Genomic DNA, 27,308 nt, shown 5'->3' with positions numbered 1-27,308 from the left:
AAACTCAGCTTACCACAAGTGCTTACAAGCAGAAGCACAAAACAAATGCAAAACAATCATCTGCAGAAAACTTGTCTCTTATCCAAATGGAGGCTGCGCCTTTTGGTCCCTTGCTAAGGCCAATGGATGATCCTTCTGCTCCTGTGTTTCCAGCTATCTCTCTCATCTAGATGGCACCACTGTTATTATGACACCCAAATATCAGAATCTCATGATACGGTACAAAGTGCCTTAGATGATAGAAATATAAGATCTGATAATGTTGGAGTCTTGACAAGTAACAGACTGATTTGGAAGAAAATTGTAGATAGGAAGGTAATGATGTAATTTTTTTCATGTAGTACTATCATATCCTGTACACCCCTTGAGGGTACATGGCAGGAATTTGATGATGATGATCATGAATATCAGAATCTGAGTACTGTATGCCTCCTGCATTTTTTATATATATATTTTTTTGCAATAAGAATGCTTAACAGCTTGTTACTATTTTAAAGTCTTCTGGTTCTGATGGCATCTCTCCAAATGTATTCAAACTACATTGCACTCTAGAGTTAACCTGTGCTGTATTATCTCTACGATCTTCAATACCTAGATAACACTTTTCCCAACATGTGGAAGCAATCATATATCCAGCCTATTCCAAAAAGGTGGAAGGAAGAAGTCTAACATCTAACTACTGACCAACTGCCATCACTTCAATCCTCTTAAAAAAAAAAAAAAAAAAAAAAAAAGAGAGAGAAAACGTTGTCAATAGTTTACATCTCCACTACCTAGATACCTAGCAGTTAATCAGCAACCACCAGTATATTTCCACCATTCAAAGTCCAGGGTTGACATCCACCACTTGATATGTGTCATGGAAAGGTTCAGACAAATCCATTGTTGTTCTTGATATTTCCTGAGGTTTTGATTACATCTGGCCTGGCCATCATTTATTTATTTATTATTATTATTTTTTTATAGAGAACCCATTCATGATAGACTGGTTAACCTACGTATACCAGTACTGTGGATAGGAGATAAAGAGACTTATTCACATTTGACATGGTTGTATTCCATGGGAAACACGCGATGGAATACTATTGCGGTGGAAGGGGAGAGACAAAGAGATGGTTATAGAGCATGTTCTAACCTGTCACCGTGAGACAAGGCTCAACTCCATCGTTTTACTCAGTACAAGAAGACGCATGTTCAAATATAGACGTTTTTCTTACCCTTAGTTGGAAAATATTGGCATGCAAGAGTGAACAACGAGTTAACATCAAGTTTCTTGTGAAACTGAAGAAATCTGTGACGGAAACTTTTCAATTATTGACTGAGGCTTATGCCAAAGAGTGCATGTCTCATGCACGTGTTTTTGAATGGCACAAACGATTTTTGGAAGGCAGAGAAAGCATGAAAGATGATCACCCAGGCCACCCAAGCACAGCAGTTGCTGATAACAACATTAAAAAAAAAGTGCCAGATGTGATTTGAAAAGACAGAAGGTCAGGTGTTCGAGTTGTAGCTGAGAAAGTTCATTTGGACAGGGAAATTTCTCGATGCATTTTAATGGAAGAATTGAACATGAAAAAGGTTTGTGGAAAAATGGTTCCAAAAATGTTGTCAGATGAACAAAAAAAGAACGTCTCAAGGGACTGTGTTTGGACCTTTTGCAATGCATTAAGGATGAACCAGATTTGTTGAATTCAGTAATTACCTGTGATTACAAGTAATTCATCATTGATGAATTATTTATTTCTAAATTAATAATTCATCATTGATGAATTATTAATTTTACATCAATGCAGTGGAAGCAGCATCTCCCAAGGCTTTAAAAAAGCATGCATGAGTCATTTGAAGTTCAAGGCCATGTTGGTTGTTTTCTTCGATATCCAGGGTATTTTAATGGCAAAATGGGTTCCCAGCAGCTAGATGGTAAATCAGCAGTATTACCTTGAAGTCTTGATTAAATTGCACAAACACGTGAGAAGGAAACAACCAGAATTGTAGATAAGAGGTTTGAATTTGAACCAAGACAATGCGCCAGCCCACAATGCTTTGTCTGTGAAGCAATTTTTAGCTAATCACAACATCACTGTGCTTGAGCACCCACCCTATTCACTAGACCTGGCTCCCTGCAACTTCTACCTCTTCCCAAAGATCAAGTTGGTGCTCAAAGGAACCCTTTTTTTTTTTTTTTTTGTTGGTAGAAGATGTGAAAGCAAAAACAATGGAGATCCTCAACAGCCTTTAAGAAAATGATCTGCAGAATTGCTTTGAACGTTGGCAGCATCGTATGCAGCTGTATGTCAACTCAGAAGGGAACTATTTTGAAGGAGATCATAGTTGATTTTCTCAATTTGTTAAATATAAAGAGATACAAGCACAGTCTCATTTTTTCTATGTCAGACCTCATATGTTCCTTACAACAATGGATGGCTTCAGATCTACCAGTCAGTCCAAAATAAGACAAGCTCCAAAAGCAAGAGATCTGGTAGACACCTGAAAAGTTGAGTGGAGAAAGCCTGTCTTTAGGTAAGGAAAGGAAATCGTTGTAACAGGACAAAAGACACCACGATGTTGAAAGACTTTAGAACAGTATTAGCCAAAGGTCACATATATGTGGTTTCATCAAGAAAGTTACCTATTATCGATTTCCTCATCTTATAGAAGCCTACATTCATTTCCTTCTGAGACTGCCAACAAAGTCTGATTTCAAATTTCAATGCTTCAAGACAAAGCTATTAACTTCTAATCTAGCACTTTTGGAATTAAAAGCATTTTAATCACTAAAGAATAGCAACCTTATTGTTATCAGAGATGACAACGGCAAAACTGTAGTCATACGTGCTGAAAGTTTTTTTTCACTTGGTTATACTATAAATTAAAGATGCAAAGAAATTATTATTATTATGATTCAGATCTCCATGGAGTCAATACTCATCATGGGAGGTCCTTCTTAGAAAACAAAGTCTATCATACCACTCCTTGAACTCACTGACCATATGACTGACTCATTTGACCACTATCAGGCAATGCATTCCACGGTTCGACCACCCTCCATGCAGAGAAACCACTCCTCACCCTCTTGCTCACAGCTTCCTTTCGTAACTTCCAAGGATGGCCCCTTGTCCTCGCTCGTCTCCCCTGTTCCACCAAGTGAAAGAACTTCCCAGTGTCAACCCTTTAACTACCTCCCAACAGTTTTAAAAGTCTCAAATCAACTCTACTTCTATCTACCAAACTCTGCAGTCCACATTCCCTCAGCTGATCCTCATAACCAACATTGTACAGTCCTGAAACCGTCTTTGTTATCCACCTCTGTACCCTTTTCAACAGTTTCTCCCCTTCAAATCCTGGAGACCAAATTTGAGAACAACAGTCTAAGTGTGGTCTGATCAGGGCTTTATACAATGGAATGACAACTCTTATCTCTGCAGGTCAGTGTCCTCAGTATTGCAGCAATCCTCTTGGTTACCTTCACCACCTTTGCAATATGTTCCCTGAATTTCAGGTTTATATCAAATCATCTCCAGATCTTGTCTCCCCTACTTCCTCCAATATAGTTCCTCCAACAGAGTATGCTGCCTCAAATCAATGTATCTCAAACTTCAAGACTTTATATTTTGCTGCATTAAAGTTACAGTCCCATTCATTTGACCATCTGTCCAGTTTATTCAAATCCTCTTGCAGGGCTGCCACATCTGCACTATTACTAATAACCTTTCCTAGCTTTGCAAAATAAAAAGGAAGAATATGCCTTTCCCCTCATCAAGTTATTATAAAAGTAAATCATATTACTAAAGCAAGATCGCCCCTTAACAAATCCATGTCGACTCTCACAGATAACATTACCAACATCTGTTCAGTCCAACACCATATATATATATATATGGTCCCTCACTAATATCTCCAAGATCTTAACAACTACTGATGAAACACAAACTGGTCTATAATTTGACACATCCAGTCTGCTACCGCCCTTATGCAATGGCACTATCTTACCTTCTTTCCATTCCTTGGGCACTTTTCCGACAGCAAAACTTTCATTGAAAAGCCAAGTCAACGGAACTGTCAATTCTTTCTTTCTTTCTTTATTGACATCCAGAGCACTCGGTATTTGAAACACTCTCCTCTAAACCTCGATCCTGTCCTATCCCTCTAGTATTAAAACCTACTTCTCCAGGATGAAATACTCCAATAAAGTGTTCATTGAACAACTCCACTACACTCCATTTTTATCCCACAGTCATTCTTCCACAATCATTTCCCCTCCTACTGGCCACAGAGCTAAAAAATTCCCTAGGTTTTTTTTTTTGATCTTACGGCCAATTTCTTGTCATATTCCAGTTTTGCCTTCCTTACCATACTAGTCACTCTCCTGAGTGGCCAGAGTCTTATATTCTTCATGCATCTGCTCTCCTTATATCTCTTTCATAACCACTTTTTCACCTGCAGTTCCTGTTTGATACTGTTCGTTATCACTTTACACCAAATTGTGTCCTCCTTAATTCATGGAATACAGCTTATTATTGCTGCCAACAAATACTCCTCCACAATTTCCCAAGCACTAATGATATCTCGCCCTTCCAATTTCTCCCTCCACAGAATTTCCCCAAGTTGAGATCTATGACTATTATAATCACTTGCCTTATAATTCCACATATATTCCCTTCTCTTTGATACTCTTGTATGTCTATTCATCTTCCAAGTCAAAACCACATGGTCACTCTCTCTCAAACTGGGAGGAGAGAGAGAGAGAGATGTCACCTCAGTTATTATCAGCCCTTCTGATGCTATGGCCAAATCCGAAATTCTCGTACCTTGTGTTCCTCTATTACGTGTTGCCAAAGACATTTGTCCTTCAAGAATTCTAGAAATTCCATTCCCTTATTACCACATGCATTTTCCTCTTCCCAATTTATACTGCCATAGTTAAAATCTTCCACAACAATCATCCTTCTTGCACTTGCCAAGCTCAACTGCCTAAACATCTCCCACTCCTCACCCTCTATGCTCCTTGGCTTCTAGCAACACCCCACTAAATATCCTGTCTTTCACATCATATGCCTTCAAAACCGTTAGTACCACTGCCCTCCAAAGCCTCCACTTGAAGAGGACACAAATCATCACTTATCATAAGCAGTACTTCACCACCACATTTTCTCTTCCTATCTTTTCAAAAAATGCTGTGTTACTTCTATTCCTGTTATTATATCATCTTCAGTCAACAATGTCTCAGAGATCCCAATAATCTTTGGACAGGCTGATGCTATCAGTGCCATCAATTCATCTCTTTTATTCCAGATACTCCTGGCATTAGCATAAAACATAAAAATGTCACTGTTTCTATACGTATCATTATCCCCTCGCGACTCCACTGGACTCTGCATTACCTGATATACTCCTCATTTTCCCAAGCACCTATTCCCACAAGAGGCCACCCCTGCTACCACCCAATCTGGTAATACTTTCTTTTAGTGTTACACGGTGATCGGCATTCATTTTAGAAATTATGGACTTTATAACCATGTTATAAATAACTCTTAATTTCCCGATGTTTAGATTTTCATATCAAGATCATCATCAGGATTATATACAAATACACAAGCTGAGTTACATTACATACAGTGAGTAAAGAAACAATGAATTTGATCACAGGTTATTCTACTGGCATGACCTCTAGTGAAAAAGAAATAAAAATAAATAAATAATAATAAAAATAAATAAAAAATTAATTATTTAGAAACTACATCAAAGCTAAATTCTATTTGAGATAACAAGAGAAAACATTCTTTCTTATATATAGTCTTCTTTCAGTAACAATGATGTCCTATTTTTAGCATTATAACTGTTATTTTTGATTCAGGATTACCTACAGTCCCGTTTATAGTCAACTCTTAGAGAGAGAGGTTCCGTGTGTTGAATATGTACCTTCCATATGTTTGGGATTTTTAGCCCATCATTACTGTTCAGATTGGGGTGGTTGATAAGAATCTCACAGGCTTCCTTAAATTTGCATTCATACCATGTTTTGGTGTGATGTAAACAACTGGTGCTTTTCCAGTCTATTCTATGTAAAGTGTTCAGGGCATGGTCAGAAAGGCCAGCTTCACCATAGTTGTTATATTTAATGTGTCGTTTATGTTCCTTTTGTCTGATAGGAACTGTGCGTCCTGTTTCCCCTATATATATGGTATATTACAGGTGCAGTAAATATGGTATACTCCAGGGTGGGCCAGCAAGGGGAGTGGATCTTTGGATGAGTTGAGTAGGCTTTTTAGTTTTGCAGGAGGTTTAAAGGTGGCTTTGAGGTTGTATTTTTGTAGTATTCTCTTTATTTTATCTGATGTCCCTTTAATGTAAGGAATGGTTATAGTTTTATTGTAGTCTGGTTTATCTTTGTTTTTTATTGAGGTCTTGTAAAGAATTTTGTTAATAGTGTTTTGACTGTATCCATTTTTTAGAAAAGTATTGCTGATAACTTTAAATTCGTCTTTCAGAGATTGTTCATTGGAGCAGATTTTCGAAGCCCCGTTTTTTTTAGAGTATTAATGACACCTAGTTTTTGTGTCGGTTGGTGGTAGGAGTTTATGTGTATATATTGGACAGTATGTGTCGGTTCCCGGTACACAGTAAAGGAAAGACTGCCAGAGGGAAGAAGTGTGACAAGTGTATCTAGAAACGGAAGTGTGTTCTGTTTTTCGATCTGAATCATGTTTTTTTTTTTTTATCGTTTATCGATCTGGGTGCTACCCAGATCGATAAACAAGCGGCAAAATTTAGACCTTTTTTGAGTAGTGAGAATTCTTCTTTATTTAAGGCGTGGTTGGATAGGTTGACTACGTTACTGTTACCAGCTGGTGATTGGTGGCTCCTGTTTCTTCTTGCTTCTGGTTGGTTGTTACCTTTGACTGTGAGGAAATTCAAATATGGCTGTTGGTTTGTTAGTCTCTGAAATTTAGATATAAGATTTTCTTTCTTAGCTTGAAGGATATGGTTTGCCGTGCTGACCATGATTTTTTCGAGGATACTCCAAATATCTGTGTTCAAATAATTGGAAAGTTCCGATTTTTCATTTTGTACCTGGTTTTGAGTAGCAGCCAAGTTTTTTCTCGTAGCCTGGATCTGTTCTCTGAGTAGTGCTTTATCCATGAGGTGGTAAATTCATTGTGCCTTTGTTGAGGTGAATTTTCTCTTTAGTATGATGTAATTTGGAATGATATTGCAGTCCCTACACCATTTTAAAAAAGCTAGTCGACTGATCAAACTCACAACATGAATCTTTAGCTTACCATATTGATTGCTTCGCTTGTGGGTCGAATCTCCATCGATTATTAGAATCCTTTCTTTTAGTGTTACAAGATCAGCATTCATTTTAGAAATTATGGACTTTACAACCGTGTTATAAATAACTCTTTTAATTTCCCGATGTTTCGATCATCATATCAAGATCATCATCTGGAGTATATACAAATACACAAGCTGATTTACATTACATACAATGAGTAAAGAAACGATGAATTTCTTTCAGACAGTCAAAAAACTACTACCACACTACACTCCTTCCCCGAGAATTTACAGTCTACCAGATTTCTTGCTCAATCAGCTAGGTATCTATCTACCAGATATTTAGCTGATCGTACTTTGGACAGTCTGGTAAAACTGCAGTTGTCCGTTACAAGGAACATAAACCTTATATCCAATGCTAGGAACCTGAGTAGTCTGGTCTAGCTGAACATGCTATCTCAACCAAACAAAGTACCATATTTTTCAGACCATAAGACTCACTTTTTTACATAGAAAAATCGACTTGAAATTGGGGTGCGTCTTATGGTCTGAAGGTAACATTAAAATACGAATCTTTACAGTGTACTGAAGCTGTTAGCGAAGTTCAAGTAATGGTGCAATATGTTAATAAAATTTGTAAGTACGCCACTGAAGGTAGGTACCCAAGTTATCTCGCTGCATGTGGGTGAATCACCGATTTAGAGCGTAAATAGTCATTAGTGTGTAAACATATGTGCTTTTGTACAGTTCATTTGAATTATTTTTTATAAGTCGTTAAAATTTTTATCTTAAAATTAGAAAAAAATGAGTAAAACAAAAAAGACTTTCATATAACGTGAGTTATAAATTAAATGTGATAAATTATACAAAACAATATGGAAACAGAGCAGCAGAAAGACATTTTGGTCCACCACCAACAGAAAAAATGGTTTGCGAGTGGAGAAAACAAGAGGAACAATTAAAACTGTTATGAAAACACAAGAAAACATTCCGTTTGCACCTAGAAAAATGGCCAGAATTAGAAGTACAAATGAAAAATTGGGTAACAAATCATTGAAACATGGGAATACCTGTTTCTATGAAAATGATAATTTTTGAAGCGAAACGTTGGACAACTGCTAATGGAATTTTAGATTTTACCGGATCACCGTCTTGGTGCTTTAGATTTATGAAAAGACACGGATTGTTATGCATGCGTACAAAAACCACTCTAGCCCAAAAAATGCCAGCTGACTATGAAGCTAAAATTATAGAATTCTATACATTTGTCATATCAGAGAGAAGGAAATTTAACTTTAAGCTTAATCAAATTGCAAACATGGATGAAGTGTCTCTAACTTTTGATGTTCCTTCAAATCGGACAGTAGATACAAAAGGCACCAAATCAATAGTGATCAAAACAACAGGTCACGAAAAAAAACTCATTACACTGTAGTTTTAGCTTGTTGCGCAAAACTACCCCATGTTAATCTTCAAGATAAAAACGTTAGCAAGGGATGAAATTCCTCATGGCATTATTATCCACATTCAAGATAAAGGCTGGACGGATGAAACAGGAATGAAATTATGATACAAAAGATATGGGCAAAACGTCCATGTGTGTTGTTTAAAAAGCCTACGATGTTAGTGTGGGATCAATTCAGAGCGCATAAAACAGAATCAACCAAGAAGCTTCTAAAAGAAATGAATACAGAATTAGCTGTCATTCCTGGAGGCCTTACAAATCAATTACAACCCTTGGATGGATCTATTAATAAACCATTCAAAAATTTTATGTGGGAAGGGTGGAACAAATGGATGACAAAGCCAAATCATGATGTTACAGCAACAGGACATATGAAACGGCAATTTCAGAAGTATGTACCTGGGTGAAAAATTCATGGGAAGCTGTGAAAGAAGAGATGATTATAAAGTGATTTAAGAAATGCTGGATAAGTAATGCGATGGATGGTACTGAAGATGACGCAGTTTTTAAGGGAGCGACAACAATAGTTCAGACGAAAGTAATATGAACAGTGACATTAACGAGACTAGTGATAATACCGAGAGTGAAGATGAACTGAATATTGCTAATACAAATGATTGTAACAATAAATAAAAATTAAGTAAGAATTTGTAAATATCTTTATAATATACTTAAATATAAAGAGCCAATAGGCTTCATTTCAGTGATATAAACATTATTTAAATTAAGGGGATATTAAATCCCACATTATTTTAAAACCGAATAAGAAACTCAAAGATTGGAATCAGAGAGTTTCATGCCGAATATAGTATAATAAACTATAAAAGTATCGGCGATTACTAGCGTGAGCTAATGCAAGTAGTCCTAGTATGTAGTACAAACTCGGGCAACTCACAGCAGAGATGGTAAAGTTCTGATCGCCATTCTTGGTATTTTCCATAATGTAAAAAAGACTTTTCCTAGGAAATGTATGCTGTTATTACATTATGGTGGGAGGTCACTACCAAGACCAGTTTCAGCCTTTATTGAGGCTTCATCAGTGAGTAGCTAGAGACCAAATTAATACCAACGGGTATAGCGAAAAGAACTTATATACTCTGCTATACGAGTTGTCAAAAAGGTGCACCCATAATTTAAATAATGTTCATATCGCCGAAATGAAGCCTATTGGCTCTGTATATTTAAGTAACTTAATGGGTGCACCTTTTTTGACAACTCATATAGCAGAGTATATAAGTTATTTTCGCTATACCCTTTGGTATTAATTTGGTCTAGCTACTCCCTGATGAAGACTTAATAAAGGCTGAAACCGGTCTGGGTAGTGACCTCCCCACCATAATGTAATAACAGCATACATTTCCTAGAAAAATTTGTTTTTACATTATGGAAAATACCAAGAATAGCGATCAGAACTTTACCATCTTTGCTGCGAGTTGCCCGAGTTTGTACTACGTACTAGGACTACTTGCAATAACTCATGCTAGTAATCGCCGATACTTTTATAGTTTATTATACTATATTTGGCATGAAACTCTCCGATTCCAACCTGAGTTTCTTATTCGGTTTTAAAACAATGTGGGACTTAATATCTCCTTAATTTGAATAATCTTTATATATTTTTTTCTAAAAATCATCTCATAAATTTGGGGGGGGGGTCTTACTTATCGTCTGAAAAATATGGTACTTTGCAGAAAAAAAAAAAATTATTTACACAAAAGTAGATTCTATGCAAAATAGTAATAAAAAAAGACTTGCTACACATTGCCCCAATTTGAAAGATCAGAAGGCCTGCTATTCCCTTTATGGGAAATATTATTGTATCCATCTCCTGGAAATTATTAATTACTGTAGTTATATTTTGTGTGCGTTTATTTTTTTAAATTAGGAATTTGTTGATTGTTTGCTGCCTTACTTATGCTTTAGTGGCACTTTTTAAAATACTTCTGTTATCAGGATTTTAACCGCGTTCCATTGTCAACATACTGAAGATGTCTTAGATACTAAGGTGAAAACTCTACATCTATTAAAATTACTTCATGAAAGTTTTAGTTTCCATATTTAATTTCTACAAACAAGAAAGAAAAGACACATTTTTCTTTCTTTTCCTCTGCATCCACAAAGAAAAGACTCACTCATTAATAGTAGTAGCATCATCATCATCAAATTCCTGCTCATGTACCCTCAAGGGGTGTACAGGATATGACAGTACTACATGAAAAAATTACATCATTACTAACTTCCTATCTACAATTTTCCTCCAAATAAGTCTGTTAATTGTCAAGACTCCACCATTATCAGATCTTATATTTCTATCGTCTAAGGCACTTTGTACCGTATCAATCCACCTATATCTTGGTCTTCCCCTGGGTCGTTTTCCTGCCAACATGGCAGAGAACACTTGTTTTGCTAATCTTTCCTCTCCCATTCTATTTAAGTGACCATACCATCTGAGATTTATTCTTGTTGAGAGGCTTATACGCTGGTTAGACATAATAACTAATATTTAAGGAATTGACAGCGTATACTGGAAATATAGATTAAATAAACTTTAATATACACTTTCCAATATTTCGGCGAACATTACGTTGCCATCTTCTTGGGAACTTACTAAAAAGACACGTGCACACAAGTACTAATACAACAAATGAGACTGAGGCTAGGATGCTAGCATTTTCCTAAAGTCCTGATGGTGCCCCCTGGCGGGCTATATTGCTAGTTCTTGGCCTTTGGGCTGAAGTTCTTTTGATAAAAGTTTCCCAAATTTGGGGCAGTTTCATGCATCCAAATTTGTTGAGGTTTGGCATGTTCCAAAGGGCCGAGGCTGATTCCATGAATAGTCTTTCATACTTGAACTTGCTGCGGTGTATTACTGTGGCTTTCTTCCATCTTATTCTGTGGCGAGTATCCAGAGCGTGGTCTGCAAGCCCAGAGTGGCTGTACTGGTGAAATCGGATGTAATCCTGTTTTTACATCTGGTGAAATCGGATGTAATCCTAATTATTACATCTGAGATTAGCTCTGCTAACGCATTCCTGGATGCTGAAAATGTCAAGTTCTTTCCTAATATCCTCATTTTTAATATGATATTGCCATTGATGCCATCTGTTCACGCCTCTAATCTTTCTCAGGACTCTCATATCTGCGGTCTCTAGTCTTTGGTCAAGTGTTTTACTTCTGACCCAGCTCTCAGATCCATAAGTTAAAATTGGTTTGAACACCGTCTTGTATACAGCTAATTTAGTGTTCCGACTAATTTCTTTCTTATTCCATATGAATTTATTCAATTGACTTCCCACGATACCAGCTTTGCTGATTCTGTTGTCTATTTCTATATTTAGTTTACCATCTTCAGTAAAAATTGTGCCTAAGTAGCTGAAATGTTTTACTTGTTCCACAGGTTCTCCATTCACAACACAGTTGACATTTTCAATGATTCTGCCTATTTTCATTGTCTTTGTCTTTTTATTGCTGACCTTCATACCATATCTATTACAACAGCTATTCAATTTAGTCAGAGAATCTTGCAGACTTGTAGCGGATTTATTTAGAAGTATAACATCATCCGCATAAAGCAAAGAGCTGACATTAACATCTCCAATTTTGATATCAGGTTTAATACCACATTCCTTCATAATGTGATCCATATAGATAATGAATAACAGAGGGGATAATGAACATCCTTGTCTCACACCAGATTTAACATTAAACCATCTTCCTGTCCTTCCTTCAATTCTAACTGCTGACTCACAACTCAAATAAAGACTAAATATTGCTTGATATAATGCCCCATTGACACCATATAACTGCAGCATATTGAATAGCTTCTCTCTTGGCACCTTGTCATATGCCTTTTCCAAATCGACAAAACTTAAATACAGATCTTTGTTATATTCCCATGCTTTCTCGACTATTTGTCGTAAAGTGAAGATCTGATCCTGACAGCCTCTATTTGGCCTGAATCCAGCTTGTTCTTCACCAAGCTTTTCTTCCACAATTCTTCTCAACCGTTTCTCAAGTATACTTGCATAGATCTTGCCAGGAACACTCAGTAGGGAAATACCTCTGTAATTCTCACATTCAGTTTTATTTCCCTTTTTATATATGGGTACTATGAGAGCTCTACTCCAATCATCGGGAATTCGTCCCTCTGTCCAGGCTTTCTGAACTATGCAGTGCAGCCACTGTAAGACTCTTATACCACCATACTTCAGCATTTCTGGTCGAATATCATCTACTCCTGCTGCCTTTCCACATTTCAAGCCTTTGATGGCTTTTTCTACTTCAAGTATGGATATGTATTCCTGACTGCATGCCTGGTCAGTGTTTTTTTATCACTGTGCTGTCATCACTGCTTGTTTCATTTAGCAGTTTTTCAAAGTAATTACTCCATACTTCAAGGATATCTTTTTCTCCTGTTTTCATTTCACCTTTATCATCTCTAATTCCTTTTACAGCACTCTTTCCTCCATTCCTAAGCTTCTTCAACAACCTCCAGAATATTTTGCCACCTTCTTGATATTTATTTTCTATATTTTGCCAAAGTCCTCCCATGACTTTTGTTTAGCTAGTTTTACACACTGTTTAGCTTTCTTACATTTGTCTCTGTATTCTGTAAGAGTAAAAGCTGACTTATTTGCCAGGAACTTTTGATATGCTTTCTTCTTTTCCTTCACTGCCTCTTTAACTTCCTGTGTCCACCAGGGAGTTCTGATTTTTTTTATCCTTGCACACAACTTCACCACATGCCTCTCTGACAGAATCAATCAATGTTTCCTTCAGAGTTTGCCACTGAATCTCCAAGGTTTGATTCCTGTTCTCAAACTCTTTCATTTTCTTTTCAATAATATTTCTGTATTTTAGTCTACAGTTCACATCTGAGAGCTGCTCAACTTTTATTCGCTTTAAAACTTTCTTACATGTTATTCTTTTCAATATGAAATTCAATTTTATCCTGCTCAAGACTAAATAGTGATCACTTCCAATTTCAAATCCTCTGTACACTCTGGTGTCCTGCACCAGGGAGAAAACATCACTATCAACAATAACATAGTCAATGAGACTTTTCTTATTCCTAGCCTCTTCTCTCCATGTGAATTTGTGCACATTTTTATGTTGGAACATGGTGTTAGTAATAACCAGTCCATGTCCTGAGCAGAAATCCAACAGATATTTGCCATTATTATTAGCTTTGCTCTTTTCTCCAAATTTTCCCAAAATATTTTTGTATGTCTCACAATCATTTCCTACTCTACTATTTAGATCCCCAACAAGGACCAACTTTTCCTTTTTCATTGTGTCAGTTGCTTTTTCTAAAGCCTCAAAAAATTCCTCCACTTCTACCTTAGTAGAACCTTCTGTGGGACCATAGGCACAAATAAGTCTCATTGTCCAGTTCCCCATTCTCATATTTGCCCACATTACTCTACTTGAGACTGACTGCCATTCAAGAAGATTAGCCTCGTATTTTGTGTTGAATACTATGGCTACTCCTTCTTTTCCTTGATTGTCATTGCCTGAATATAACATTTTGTATTTATTGCTCAGAAAGATCTCACCAGTTTTGGTCTTTTTTGTTTCAGTCACCCCTATTATGTCGATCTGGTACTTATCTAATTCCTCAGCTAGCTCCATTTCTTTGCCATTCAGGCTTCTTACGTTGATAGTACCGATCTTTAACTCTGGTGATGTTGAGTTGGGGTTTGTTTTCAGATTTGTTCCAGTAGCTGACTTTTCGCTGTTCGCCCTGGTTCCCTGGCGAAAACAACGGGGGCCTTGTTTAACCGGGCGACGCCCCAGCCGGCATGAAATTTGTCATGTTGTACCATCATTTTTTATTTTGGTTTAACCAATAAGAATACAATTTGGTCGGCTAAATCCCAAATTGCCAGCCCATCCTCGTTCGTTCAGTATCAAAGTAGATACCCAACAGGGTGCACCACGAGAAGGTGAGGATTGGACATTAGGTCAGAAGCCCTGGTCGGTTCTCCGCATTCCTTTAAAGGCTATGTGGAGGTCTCCTCTCAGTTATACAGCTTTCACCCTTAAGCACAGTAGTAGCTCTGGTTTAAATCATTTCTGTGGAAAACAGATTAATTTTTAGATTACATTACTGTGCTATAATCTGGATGTATAAATAGATCTAAGACCAATGTAGAGAACTGGATGTAATATAAAAGCTTTTTAAAAAGATTTGTTTTCTACTGTGAGAAATAGTAGACCATGTTATAAGTGAGAACATTTATAGTATTATAACATTTTGTAGTTGTACTGCTGGTCATAGTTTGGTAGCAGCATTAGATTGTTGAATGAATTCACTTTTTGATAACTGAATGTACTGTTCTTATGAGAGAATAACTACAAATATGTTAATAATTAAAAGTGAAAATCTGTATGCTGCTAGAAACCAATTATTACTGATGGACATACTTAAGACAATTCACAGAAGCAAGCTTTCAACATTCAATTTTGAAAGAGGTGTCTCATGTATTGTATGCTTAGTGATTTAAATAACTTTTATTCAGCGTCTCATCAGTCAAGGATCATCTTGATCATCTTTAATACAGAAACTGAACATGGCTATTTTCCTGTGACATGGAACTGCAGAAATAAGTTCTATTAAAGCTTGAAATTCCATATTTTACATAACTTCAACATAAAGTTATTTGAAGTGCAGGTGTTATCTTGCTAATAGGTTTATTTTTATGGAATGGAATTTGGGATGAAGGCAATTTTACTTTCAAATTCTGGTTTCTTTGAACAACTGGGCTTTCCAGTGTTGGCCGGATATGCTAATGTAATCTTCATATCTAGGGTGAAGGTATAACACTTCTGGTATACTTTGCCTACATCACCTCTCTTCACCTCTATATTACAAGGAGGTACAGGTAGGATAAGTGGAGAAGCTAAAGAAGATCATATGGTCTTGATGACAAGAGCACTATAAGCAACTATGCTTAAAAGTGAAAACAAAAAGAAGATATATTGGATTCAACACTTTTTTTTTTTTTATTCATTTTGGCTTAATGGTTGCCTATCAGGGAAATTAAAGCCTTCATTTATTTCTTTTAAATGATGTTTAGTGTTAAGGGTAAAATATAATGATGGAATATTGAAGAATTCCACCATCATATTTTACAAAAATACAGTACGAGTGCTGAAGTGGGCATAGTGAAAATAAGGTAAGAGGTGGATATATTTATTATCATTGTCATCTGAGATCTGCAGGGAATCAAGGACTCATCGAGAGAGGCTATAAATCACCCAAACCAGATGTCATACCTTCTCTTAAATTCATTCATACTAGATACACTCACTATCCCCCCCCCCCTAAAGAAAACTATTCCACTCATTACTGCTCAGTGAGAGAAAAACCTAGCTCTTACCCCTTTCTTTACTGTGAACAAACTTAACTTCCATGGATGCCCCTGTGTTCTCTCACCACCTTCCCTAATGAAAAATTTAATCAGATGATATCCTATAACACCCATTCAGAAGTTTATAGACCTCTATCATATCACCCCTTTCTCCTGTTAACCAGAGTTTGTAATACACATACTTGCAATCTGTCCTCATATCTAAATTTTATAATCTGGATATAATTTTTCTAACTCTTCTTTGCACCCTTTCCACAGCTTCTTTAACCCTTTGGAATCCAGGAGACCAAATCTGTGCATAATAATCCAGATGCAGTCTTATCAAGCTTTATAAAGAGGGAAAATGACTTCCTTACCCTTACATGTCATGGTTCGCTTCAACATCGCAATTATCTCCTGAGTTGTATTTGAAACTTTTGCTATGTGACCTTTGAACTTTAAATTGCTATCCACATTTAGTCATGTGTGCTGAATAAGACCTACAACCATATAAAAGTCTAGTTTATTACTTGAACTTTTCCATAAGCTCCTGCTCACTAATATGATTATTACATTAAGTTAGTGGTGAACCTGGTTTCTACAGCAACCATGATATGTTTTTATAAAGATTTAATGTTTTATCGTATTAATGAAGTTTCAGAAATAAAGACTTGGTTTAGCTGTTTCAGTTGAATTATTACATTTTAAAGTGCAATCAATAAAAAAAAAAGATAAGTAAAAATATTTTACCTGTAGCATCTGACAAAGATCTCTGATGAGTCTTTTTAGAAGGTGACAAGACAGGACTGTTTGGAAGGGGTCCTACATGTGAAGGAGCACGTGGCCTAAAAAAATTATAATTGTGTTTAAATTATGTTTAAACATATTTTAAACACAAAACTTTCTCAAAAAGTACTGCAAAATGATAATCCTGCTCTCTTATTGTCCACAATTAAAAAAAAAAAAATAGAACCTAGTCACAGTAACAAAATAACATGAAATTGTGTCATCATCCTGTTACTATGATATATTTCTTATATCTGAATATTAAAAATTAAAAAAGAATTAAAGAATTCTATTTTATTTTTTAGCAGTAACTCACATAAGCATTATAAGTCTCCACTTTAAAGCTAATAAGAGAAAAATGTGCTTTTTCAAACATAGAATAGAACCTGTTGCACATCGTTACTACCATGGATAGGTTAAGGATTACTTTGAGAAACCCTATTCTGGAGCCCAAACATGGTATTTTTCCAAGCCACTTCAGGCATCTAGCAAGTAGGGTAGTCATGCACCATCTAATGAAAATCATCTGTCTAAGTGAAATCCCACTATCTTCATGCCACACTGCAACATCGTCTTAAAAGAAAGGTAGTGCTGCAGAACAAATGATCAATCAAAATATGCATGAAAATAACTCCGCCTCATCAACAAATTTTTAATGAGATACTGAATATAGTATTAATGTAAAGGACATTTCACGAAGTCAGTATTATGGCTTATGCAAGGAGACAAGTGCCAATAATACCAGCAGAAATGCACTCTTAATAATGTGCAACAAAAGTAGCCTGTTAATAAAACTACACTTCTTTTGTAGTTCACAGTATATCCTTTCAAAAAGCTCCCAATAAAAAGAACACAAGTGCACAAAATCTACTACACTTGAAAAATGAACTACTTCAAGCAAAGAGAAAAGCTGGATTGGTATCAAATTAAATGCAAGGAAGATGCAAAATATGTAAGATCAGAATTTGCTCTGACAAGTCACAAAGGATTCAGACATCAGTATTCAATTGTTGAATGGATTTGTGATTTTATATCACTAATAGCAGCTAAGAGGTACTTCAGTACAGAAAAGAGCAATTAAGTTAATTATTGATTCATTCTCACCAATTTAATTTATTTCAAACAGATTATTACTTCTGCTTGCAATTACTACAAATATTTTTGTTGTCACTATCCATCAGAATTAACATCAATAATTCCATTTCTCACAGAGCATCGATCAGTGACTATATCTATAGTCTACCTCAACTATCCGCACTAAACTTCACTTGATTTTGTCACAAAGCCCTCATAAGCGCATTCAGATTGGCATTCTCTAACATTGAATGCCAAAACCTAGAATATCCTCTTTAAGATAGTTCTGGCTCAAAACTTCCTTACCACACTTCACTGTTTTTATCACAATTCAAATTACAATAATCACACTTAACCTCTTTCAACATTTACCTCCAAATTATTTATTTCTCCTCTCTTCAGTCTAAATACAAAAAATAGTGAGAGAAACTTCATTCTCTAATTCCATGGTAATTACTTATCATCCACAGTAACTGCTGTTAGTGATTATCTAACACAAACTGCCCATTCTACTCTTCAGATAATTCTCATCATTCCTCTTCCCCCCAAAACCCTGGACTTGTTTTTAATCTGTCTGATCAGTTTCCAAATAGCATGGATGACAGCCTACAACTTATAGAAATTTGTTTTCTTTTCTATAGAAAATCCCTCAATTAGCCCCTACCCCCCCTCTCAAAATGACATTATAATGGTACCAAATGGAATGCTCTTCTATGGTCTGATTAATGTTTATACTCTACTGATCCAAACAACTTCTGTAAACAAATAACTGAAACAATCTTCCTGGAATGCCCCTTCCCCAAATCCACTGAAAATCCATGACTCTGTTGGTCCCCCAACATGTGATAAAGCAGTGAAATAGTCCAAGATAAAGCATCAGCACTCAGCCAACTACACTGCACCTTTGTAACACCTGTTAAAAAAATTACAAAGCTGGCATTCAACAGGCCAAATGCAGAAAAACCTACCTTCTTCTCAAGCAGCAACTGAGCTTTCGAGTTCCTTACAAAGGCTGGACACAACTTCACGCTCTTCCATATTTCCAGTTCTCACATCAGATGATGCCACAAACATCGCCCCCCAGACTAGACTGACCTTCTTGGTATCGGCCTTCCCAAACTCCAGCAAAATCCAAAATAAATTATCTTGGTAAATATCAAACGATGCAAGTAATGAGATGTTCTTAATACAATGAGAAATAATTTCACAGTACATCCACATCTAGTTGAAAGATATGTCGTGGCCAATAGGGAAGTTAATATCCTGAGAGTTACTAGCAACTCTTAGTACAAGTAGTTATGTGCCCCTGCCCCTCCTACATGGTCAAAATTTATACTTCAGAATAAATACCTATTCCATATTACATGCACAAACTATCATTACTTATCTAGCATCTATCTGACATAAGCAAGCTTTCATTCACATTCATTAACTTATGTTGTATTTATTTTTCTTGGATGTTCTCTCTTAATACTGTATTCTTTTTAAATGGATTTTATGTACCGTGTGATGTTTTGCATTATATTTTTTTTTGTTTGAAATTTTCTGTTTTCTTATGTGCACAGTATTTTGTCTGCCTTAGTATGGTGTCATGTGGCTCAAGTCAATGAATGTGGTCGTTACTGTTAAGCAGGTTATAATAACTCTGTTATTGGAGACAAGCTTGTCTCCAAGTTTACTCCTATGTGTATAAAGATGTTCCACATAAAAGCCCTATTATTTCCACCAGCCCAGCTAAAAACTTCAGCTGAAAAAACTTTATGAAAGGTTCTTCATATCTTAGAGAGAATGTAAGCCCAGGTGTTTCTAAGCAAAGTGCATCATTGATACTAACCAACACATGTGTGAACAAAATATTTTCTTTCATCTTATTTGTATTCTGGTAGCACCTGAATGTTATCTTGCTAATTCACTTTACATGGAGAAAAAATAAGAAAAGATCATCACTTTTTAATTGAAAACAATAATACATAAATATATATAAAAATGGTCAAAATTTGATGAGCTTAAAAAAATAATAAATAGCATTGAGTACATGTGTTGAATAACTATTTAACAGCATGACATCTTGTGGGTTCAGATGAGTGTTTTTCTCTAATAAAAATCTAAGCATGCACTTGTAGCTAATAGTCAAATTTCAATATGCAACTAAAAAGTGTGTCTCAGAAAATCCAGGTCAAGGGTAAATGGATATCCACCATATCAGTAATACAGTATACTACACATTATGACACTTTGCTTTATGATGATCTGCTCATACAATGCTTTTAAATTATGACCATTTATACCTGCATTCGCTCATATGACGGTTTTAGCAGCATGATGCTAAAACCATCATATGAGTGAATGCAGGTATAAATGGTCATAAACAAATAGTTCACCAATTTGTTTGTCATGTCATTGTTTGCTATATTTTTCAATGTTTTGGTGTTTAGCTGTGAATTATAAATTGTTCATAACTATTATTTTATTGTTGTTAATAACAGCAGATAAAATTCACAGTAAGGATGCTGCTGCACCAGTAAAAAAAAAAAAAAAAGACAAGTAAACCTAGTCTTTTTTTTAATTAAATTTAGTGACAACAGCACACAAACACAGAGGCTTCAGGCTAAACTTACCTTGCACTATCATTATTAAATTTGTTAAAAACAAAGTCTAAATGAAGTGAAAAGTGCTATACTAATTAAACCATTTTGATTTTGCTGCAATGCAAAACCAAAATGGTGCAGATTGATGACAAATTGGTTGGCCAACCTAGGAGAACAGCTATTCCAAACTTTTTCGTTTGTAAAGATTATTCTAAAATTTTCATTTGTCTAATGTAAATAAATGCTTTATTTATGTCATTTATGCACGTTACATATCTACAAGTGGTCTGGAACCTAACTTGCATGAAAGTGGTATGCCTGTACTGTACATAAGTTTCATACTTAATTTCACTATCTTAAAATTGATCATCTTATATTGTATGTGCCTCCGTAGCGCAATTGGAAGAACGATACGTTGTACCCTTCGATTAGAAAAGGCGTAAGTTCGATTCCTGTCATGACGGGAGAAATCTTTATATGGACTTTTTCAATTGAAGGCGAGTTAGTCGATCTCATACGGAGGTAGCAGGGTTTTTTCTCCTGGAAACTCAGGTTTTTCATCCCGCATACAGACAAATCGGCCCTTTAGAACACACGTAATTTACAGACAAAAAATACTAGCTGCGGTGGTTGTGGGCAGTAGATGACGTTGATGTAGGTGATTGGTAGTAGAAGTTCAGTAGTAGTGGAGACAGAGTGTTGTATAGTAAGTGTCCTCCCGCGATGAGTCTTCGAACTCCTTGGAGGTGTCACGAATAATAATTAATATTTAAGAATAAAAATTCAAATCATTAAAAAAGGAATATTTCATAGTTTATTGTAATCATAAATATGCAAATAGAAGGTTCTGTACCCATTCATTCCCGATTTAAAATATTATACTGCGATACTATTATAAAGAATGTAACATGTCTTGAAAACACATTACATCAAAAGAAAGCAGCCTACTAAGTAAACATTTGCACAAAATGTTTGTTGTAAAATAAAAGTACTAGAATAAGAGATTAAAATCTTCATTTTGATAATGACACTATGTGACTAAAAATAATTAGATAATGTTACCTTATTTCTTCTGAAAGAATAAGACTTTTTAGTCTAGATCCCTGAGATTTTCGACGAGATGGAGCACTACTATCAGCACAAAAGGCTGCCAGCAGCCATGCCAACTGAAGAGAGAACTCAACGCTGCCTCGACACCTACACCAAATAAAAATTTACATGAAATACTCAAAAATAATGATAGAAAGGTGTATAGTCAATAGAGTATAAGACAGACCTCACTTTGTGCTTTATCTGTATCATTATTTGGAGACTTAAGTAGCCATGTACAACCTATAATGGACACTATCTCAGGTAAGTTTTCCAGGATGACAATACTATTATCCAATGGGAGCCAAAAGTTCACGAATGGTTCAGAGATATATTATCATCATTACAAGAGACTTTCAAGGACTCATCAAGGGAGAACACATATCACTCACACCATGTCATACTTTCTCTTGAAATTCATTCACACTGCACTCGCAATCTTCAAAGCAAGACATTCCAGTCATTTACCACTATGAGAGAAAAATCCAGCTGTCACAACTGCATTCATTCTCAACTTTGATGGATGCTCTCTCTAGTCCTCTCACCACTCTCCATAAAATGAAAAATTCTATCTACTGGTATGACTCCAGACACCGGTAGACAGAAGAAAGAAAGATGGGAGTGATAGAATAGAGGCCTATAAACTTCTGAGAGCATGTTATAGGATATCAGATGATAAATTTTTCATTATATGGAAGGTGGCGAGAGGACAACGGGGCAACTGTAGAAGTTAAATTTATATGCAGTTAAGGAAAAGGTAAGAGCTACATTTTTTTTTATCCCATAGAACTATGGTCTCCCTTGATAAATCAACTCTCTGGAGATCTGATATTGCATTCCAAAGTAGGTGCATTATGCACATGGGATATTGAGGCAATTTGCTATGAAGTCAATAGCCTCCATATACAAGCAGCCTAGTGGTGAAGACACTTCACCTGCAAATTTCTGTTTGCTCATGCTTGAATAAAGTGAAAAAAAAACAAGAATATAATTTCTTGTCGATTATAATTTACTTTCTGACTAAGTGAAAAAAAACTTGCTACAATTATCTCCCATATCTAGAGTATTTTAATATGATAATACACATTTTGCTACTTATATATGGAAAATAGCACTGGATTGATTTTAGTTCTCACCATCTCCATACATCTGGCTCCCACTGATAAGACCTCAAAGGTCAAAGCTGGTTCGGATTAGTGACACTTACCATAATGCAAAAAACAAGTATATAATTTAACAAGCATAATTTAGAAATAGTTTATTATAATGTAATAATGAATACTTTTCTCAACAAATGTGCCAAAATCATAGAGCAGAACATTTTCCAATTAGCATGCCAATGAAAGATGAAATACCTAGTCTGATTTGCTTTATTTGTACTTATTTTTAAGCAAATCTCATAAGCTGAAATTTACCAACACACCTAAATTTAATTAGCGTTAATCGATTCCTGATTAAAAAGGTGTGAAGGAAAATATGATAGTATTGAATAATTAAGTTTACATTTTTCTTCCAAATGTGTCATATTTTGCTTTTATAAGACTACTAACTGCTTTACTCCACCTAGATCTTGGTCTTCTTTATAACCTGCCACAACTGCACGAGGCCAACGAGTGGTTAATTATCCTATTTGCATATATCCACTATGCATTCAAATGTACGTATCCAAACCACTTTGATGTGCAGGATGAAACTAAGTTTAAGAGGAAAAACATCAACCTCTAAGTGAAAGTGGCTTTAATGTTTTATGGCTTTTCAGCCATAAAACATTAAAGTTGCCAAGAAATTATTAAGATTAAGATTAAGAAATTAAAAAGTATCTTCACAATAATTGCCTTAGTATCCCATAATGCAAAGCACATCCTTTGGGATGTGTATAATGCTAAGCATTATGGAAAATTACCCAGAAATGACACTCACAAATGTTGTTTGCTTATGCTTAGATAAAGGATAAACTAAGAATATAATTCCCTGGCATCTTTAATTTATAATCAAGTGAAAACACTTTAAACAAAAATTATATTCTTGTTTTAATCCTTTACCCATGTGAACAAAAAGTTTGTGTGAAGTATCGATGCAACCAGTTGGTGATACTTCATGTACAAATATTTGCTCATGCTCGGGTAAAGAATTAAAACAAGAATATAATTTCTTGTCAAGGATAACTTACTTTCTGACCGAGCAGAACAACCTTTTACAACTTACAAAACGTTCTTCACATCCTGGACAGGATTCAGACTCTGGTCTTTCTGACCAAAAGGCATCATTACCACTTTAGAACCTTTCATCTCCCATTCTGTTCAAGTGGTCACCATGTCACTTTAGGTAACTTCTGTACACATGTTCTTAAATGCAAGTGATAAGTTTTAATATCTTTGCTCTTGACTTCTGCCATTCATCACCTCTGCTCACTTTCCTAATTTCTCTGCACTCTTGTATCTGTTTTCTAGTTTTCAATTAATTACTTATAAGCCAACTCTTAGATATGTTAAAACTGGTGTGAAGACTCCATATTGTAAGTGGGCTGACAATATTAAAGACTGGTGTGGGGGAACTCTTCAAATCATGCTGCAATGAACAGATGTCACTGGGACAATATAGTCAACATGGCATCAGACACTGCACCCATGTGATGATGAAATCAGCAAGTGATTTATCTTTTATATTCTTTCAAAACTTAATGCTAAAAATGATATTACTTTTGGGATGACCTGATATATAACAAAAACTGAACCTAGGATATATATATATATATATATATATAAGCAAAAACACTGATCCTAGGATACTGTTTTCAACTGTGTTAGAAGTGTTCAATGAACTTGACATTGCTAGCATTCAGGAACCTGTTAGAGCTAATCTTGGATGGTCTGGTCACAGTATAGTGATTTTAGAATCAGCAGCAGATATAAAAAAAAAACCAGCCTAATCTAAATAAATATGATTGTGTTAAACTTTCCAAGATTTGGGAAACTTTAATGCTTAGGCTAACCAATAGGATTTTAAGTTTAAAATAGTCTAATTTCTTCCACTTATTGTTGTTTTTGTGTGTATGTTATTACAACTTTAATAATTTTATTCCTGAAGATGTTTCTATGACAGAAAATATATGAACAATTAAACGTGTTGTTTAGTTATTTCTCTGTGTTGTATTCATCTTATTAAATAAATTATGACTGTAAATCAGCACCTAAGCCTAAATAAATATGCATTTGCATGTCAAAAAGTGCTAATGATCTGACATGTTACACCACCAAAGGAGAACAACATTTTATGGTATAGCATGTAGTAATTGAGCAGGGTTGAAGTTAGGACTATTTACAATTTTTTTTTTACATAAAATTGTGGGAAAAGGGAAGATACAGGTTTCATCAAATCGCCTACCAGGTCACTTGATTTGCTGAAATTTCTTGTTTCTAAGGATATATAAAGAACTGTGTATCAAACAAAAGTGAAGGATGTGAGTTGCATCGGTAAACAACAGCATGACATGTAGACAGCTATAAAGCAATTGTTAAGAGAAGTAGGCTAAATATTTGCACCACAAGACACAACATGGAGAAATCAATTCAGATATCATTAGCATTTGATAAATTCCTGCATTTGAATGAGAATACTATGATTCTATAAGTTTATGAAATATCATCTGTTAATAATTACTGCTAACAGCCAAGGAGCAACATCAAATGGTATACCAAGTCATTAGATTTGCTGAGATTTCTATGGGATATTAAGGCATCATAATAAAAGAATTATGAATGTGCAAGATCAATGTTAATAATATGGTATTATCTAATGATCATAAAGGAAATTGGTTATTTTGGTTCAATCATCTCAGAATCAAGGATAATAATAAAAGCAATAACTTCTTTATATGCCTAATAATTAAAAAAAAACTTGTTTTGACAAATTTGACTAAGCTACATTTGGGCCTAAACTTTAAAAAATAAAGTAAGGGGAAAAAAATTCGGATTTTTCAAATCCGAATTTTTTTAAAAAGTTAAAAGATCCATTAAATACTAGCCACTTTTGCTAGTTCGTAATGATCTTATTACAATTCTTGCTGTTCTGAATATTATTCAGAATTAAGACAACAGTTATATCTATAAAAATCAGATTGTCAAAAATGAAAACTAAAGTTACATCTCACTTATGTACAATGCATGATTTACAAACATATCAAAAGAAACTGGAGTATATTACCTGTGGACAAGATAGGGATGAATGGCTTCAGCAACATCTGTATGATGGACATAAAGGCTTACCAACTGGGGCAAATAAAAATCAACCTCTTTGTCACCAAAACCAAACATGCGATTACCTAAAAATTAATCATTTCAGTTTAAATATAATCATTTTTAAATATACTCATTCATACCTAAAAGAAGACATTCTTTTATTTTCCTTAAAATAATTGTACTGTTAAAGTGCAGACTGACTTAGTCAAAATTTCTCATGTCCAAATACTAATCGAAATCCACAATCAAGAATATGCCCTTCCTATAGTTCTTATTTTTTAATCTGAACTGAACTGAAATTAGTATATTTCTTTAATAATTTAACTTTTTTCTAACCTCTAATATATTATTAAATATTTTCCAGTCATTTAATATTTTGCAAGAAAATTCCAACACTATACGTTTGACTGCAGGTTTTATGGTTTTTATTGTCAGAAATTTAAGATATCTTGAACTGAATATTTCAGAAATACAAGGTTTTTATAATACAGGTATCCCTCGATTAACACAGTTAATTAATCCCTCGATGTCACCACGTATATCAAAATCACGTTAATCAAATTTAATAATCAATGGTAAAAAGTACAATGCGTCCTTCATCGATTACTGTACTAATAGTTTGTTTTATATGGTACTCTTTTAGGAAAGATAAAAAATTAATGCAAAGTAAATGTTTAATAAATACTTTTACCTACATTAGTTACTGCAATTTTTTTTTAATCAAAAGAAGTTATAAAGAGTCATTTGAACAGATTTAGTTTTTTTCTTATCAACATAAATTCTATGATAACAAGCAAAATGACTGTCTAGACCTTGGCAAAAAAGCATTCTTTGATTAACATCTGGATCCATATCCATTACTTGCTGCTTAAGCGATTCTAAACTGGGAAATATTCCATCCAGTTCTTTGACTGTTATTTCCTTTGGAACCTCATCTATTAACTGAATTCCATTCAGTTATTCAGGCATAATTTTTAGTGAAGATGGCAAATTAAATATGGAAACTGACAACAGAACAAACAAAACCGATATGGTAAGGAACCAGCTGAATAAATTTATATGGAATAAGAGAGAAATCAACTAAAATACTGCATTAGCAGTATACAAGATGGTATTCAAACTAGTTTTAACATTTGAATCTGAGAATTGAGTTAGAAATAAAGCAGTTGATCAAAGGCCAGAGATCATAGACATGAGAGAAATGAAAAATCATTGGTATAAACAGAATGTCATCAATAGCAGAATCAGATTTTAAAAAATGGATATCAGGAAGAAACTTGATAATGTTGGCATTTAGGAATGTGTGAGTAGAACTAATTTGAGGTGGCATGGTCACTTAAAAGAATGGCAGAAAGATTAGCAAAACAAGTATTTAATAATGAGAAAACAAGAAAGACATGAATGGAGACCAAGATCTAGGTCGAATGATGTCAGTAGAAGA

The 27,308-nt window shown here is 35.0% G+C and overlaps 1 protein-coding gene across 3 annotated transcripts in view; it reads right to left on the bottom strand.

Annotated features, from left to right (window-relative positions):
- fwd (phosphatidylinositol 4-kinase beta fwd) overlaps nucleotides 1-27,308 on the bottom strand; it is a 211,426-nt gene that overhangs the window by 145,459 nt on the left and 38,659 nt on the right. For all 3 annotated transcript variants that reach the window (XM_090391308.1, XM_090391306.1, XM_090391309.1), the window contains exons 3-5: nucleotides 25,833-25,950; nucleotides 21,603-21,737; nucleotides 16,843-16,937 (exon numbers count right to left, since the gene is read on the bottom strand). In XM_090391308.1, the coding sequence (XP_090247434.1) occupies nucleotides 16,843-16,937; nucleotides 21,603-21,737; nucleotides 25,833-25,950 (348 nt within the window). The remainder of the gene's footprint in view (nucleotides 1-16,842; nucleotides 16,938-21,602; nucleotides 21,738-25,832; nucleotides 25,951-27,308) is intronic.

Source organism: Typopeltis vanoorti, chromosome 4 (assembly GCF_054136105.1).
Source record: "Typopeltis vanoorti isolate ZY-2024b chromosome 4, IOZ_Tvanoo_1.0, whole genome shotgun sequence".
Lineage (NCBI taxonomy): Eukaryota > Metazoa > Arthropoda > Arachnida > Uropygi > Thelyphonidae > Typopeltis > Typopeltis vanoorti.
This window is presented reverse-complemented; position numbering and strand designations above follow the sequence as displayed.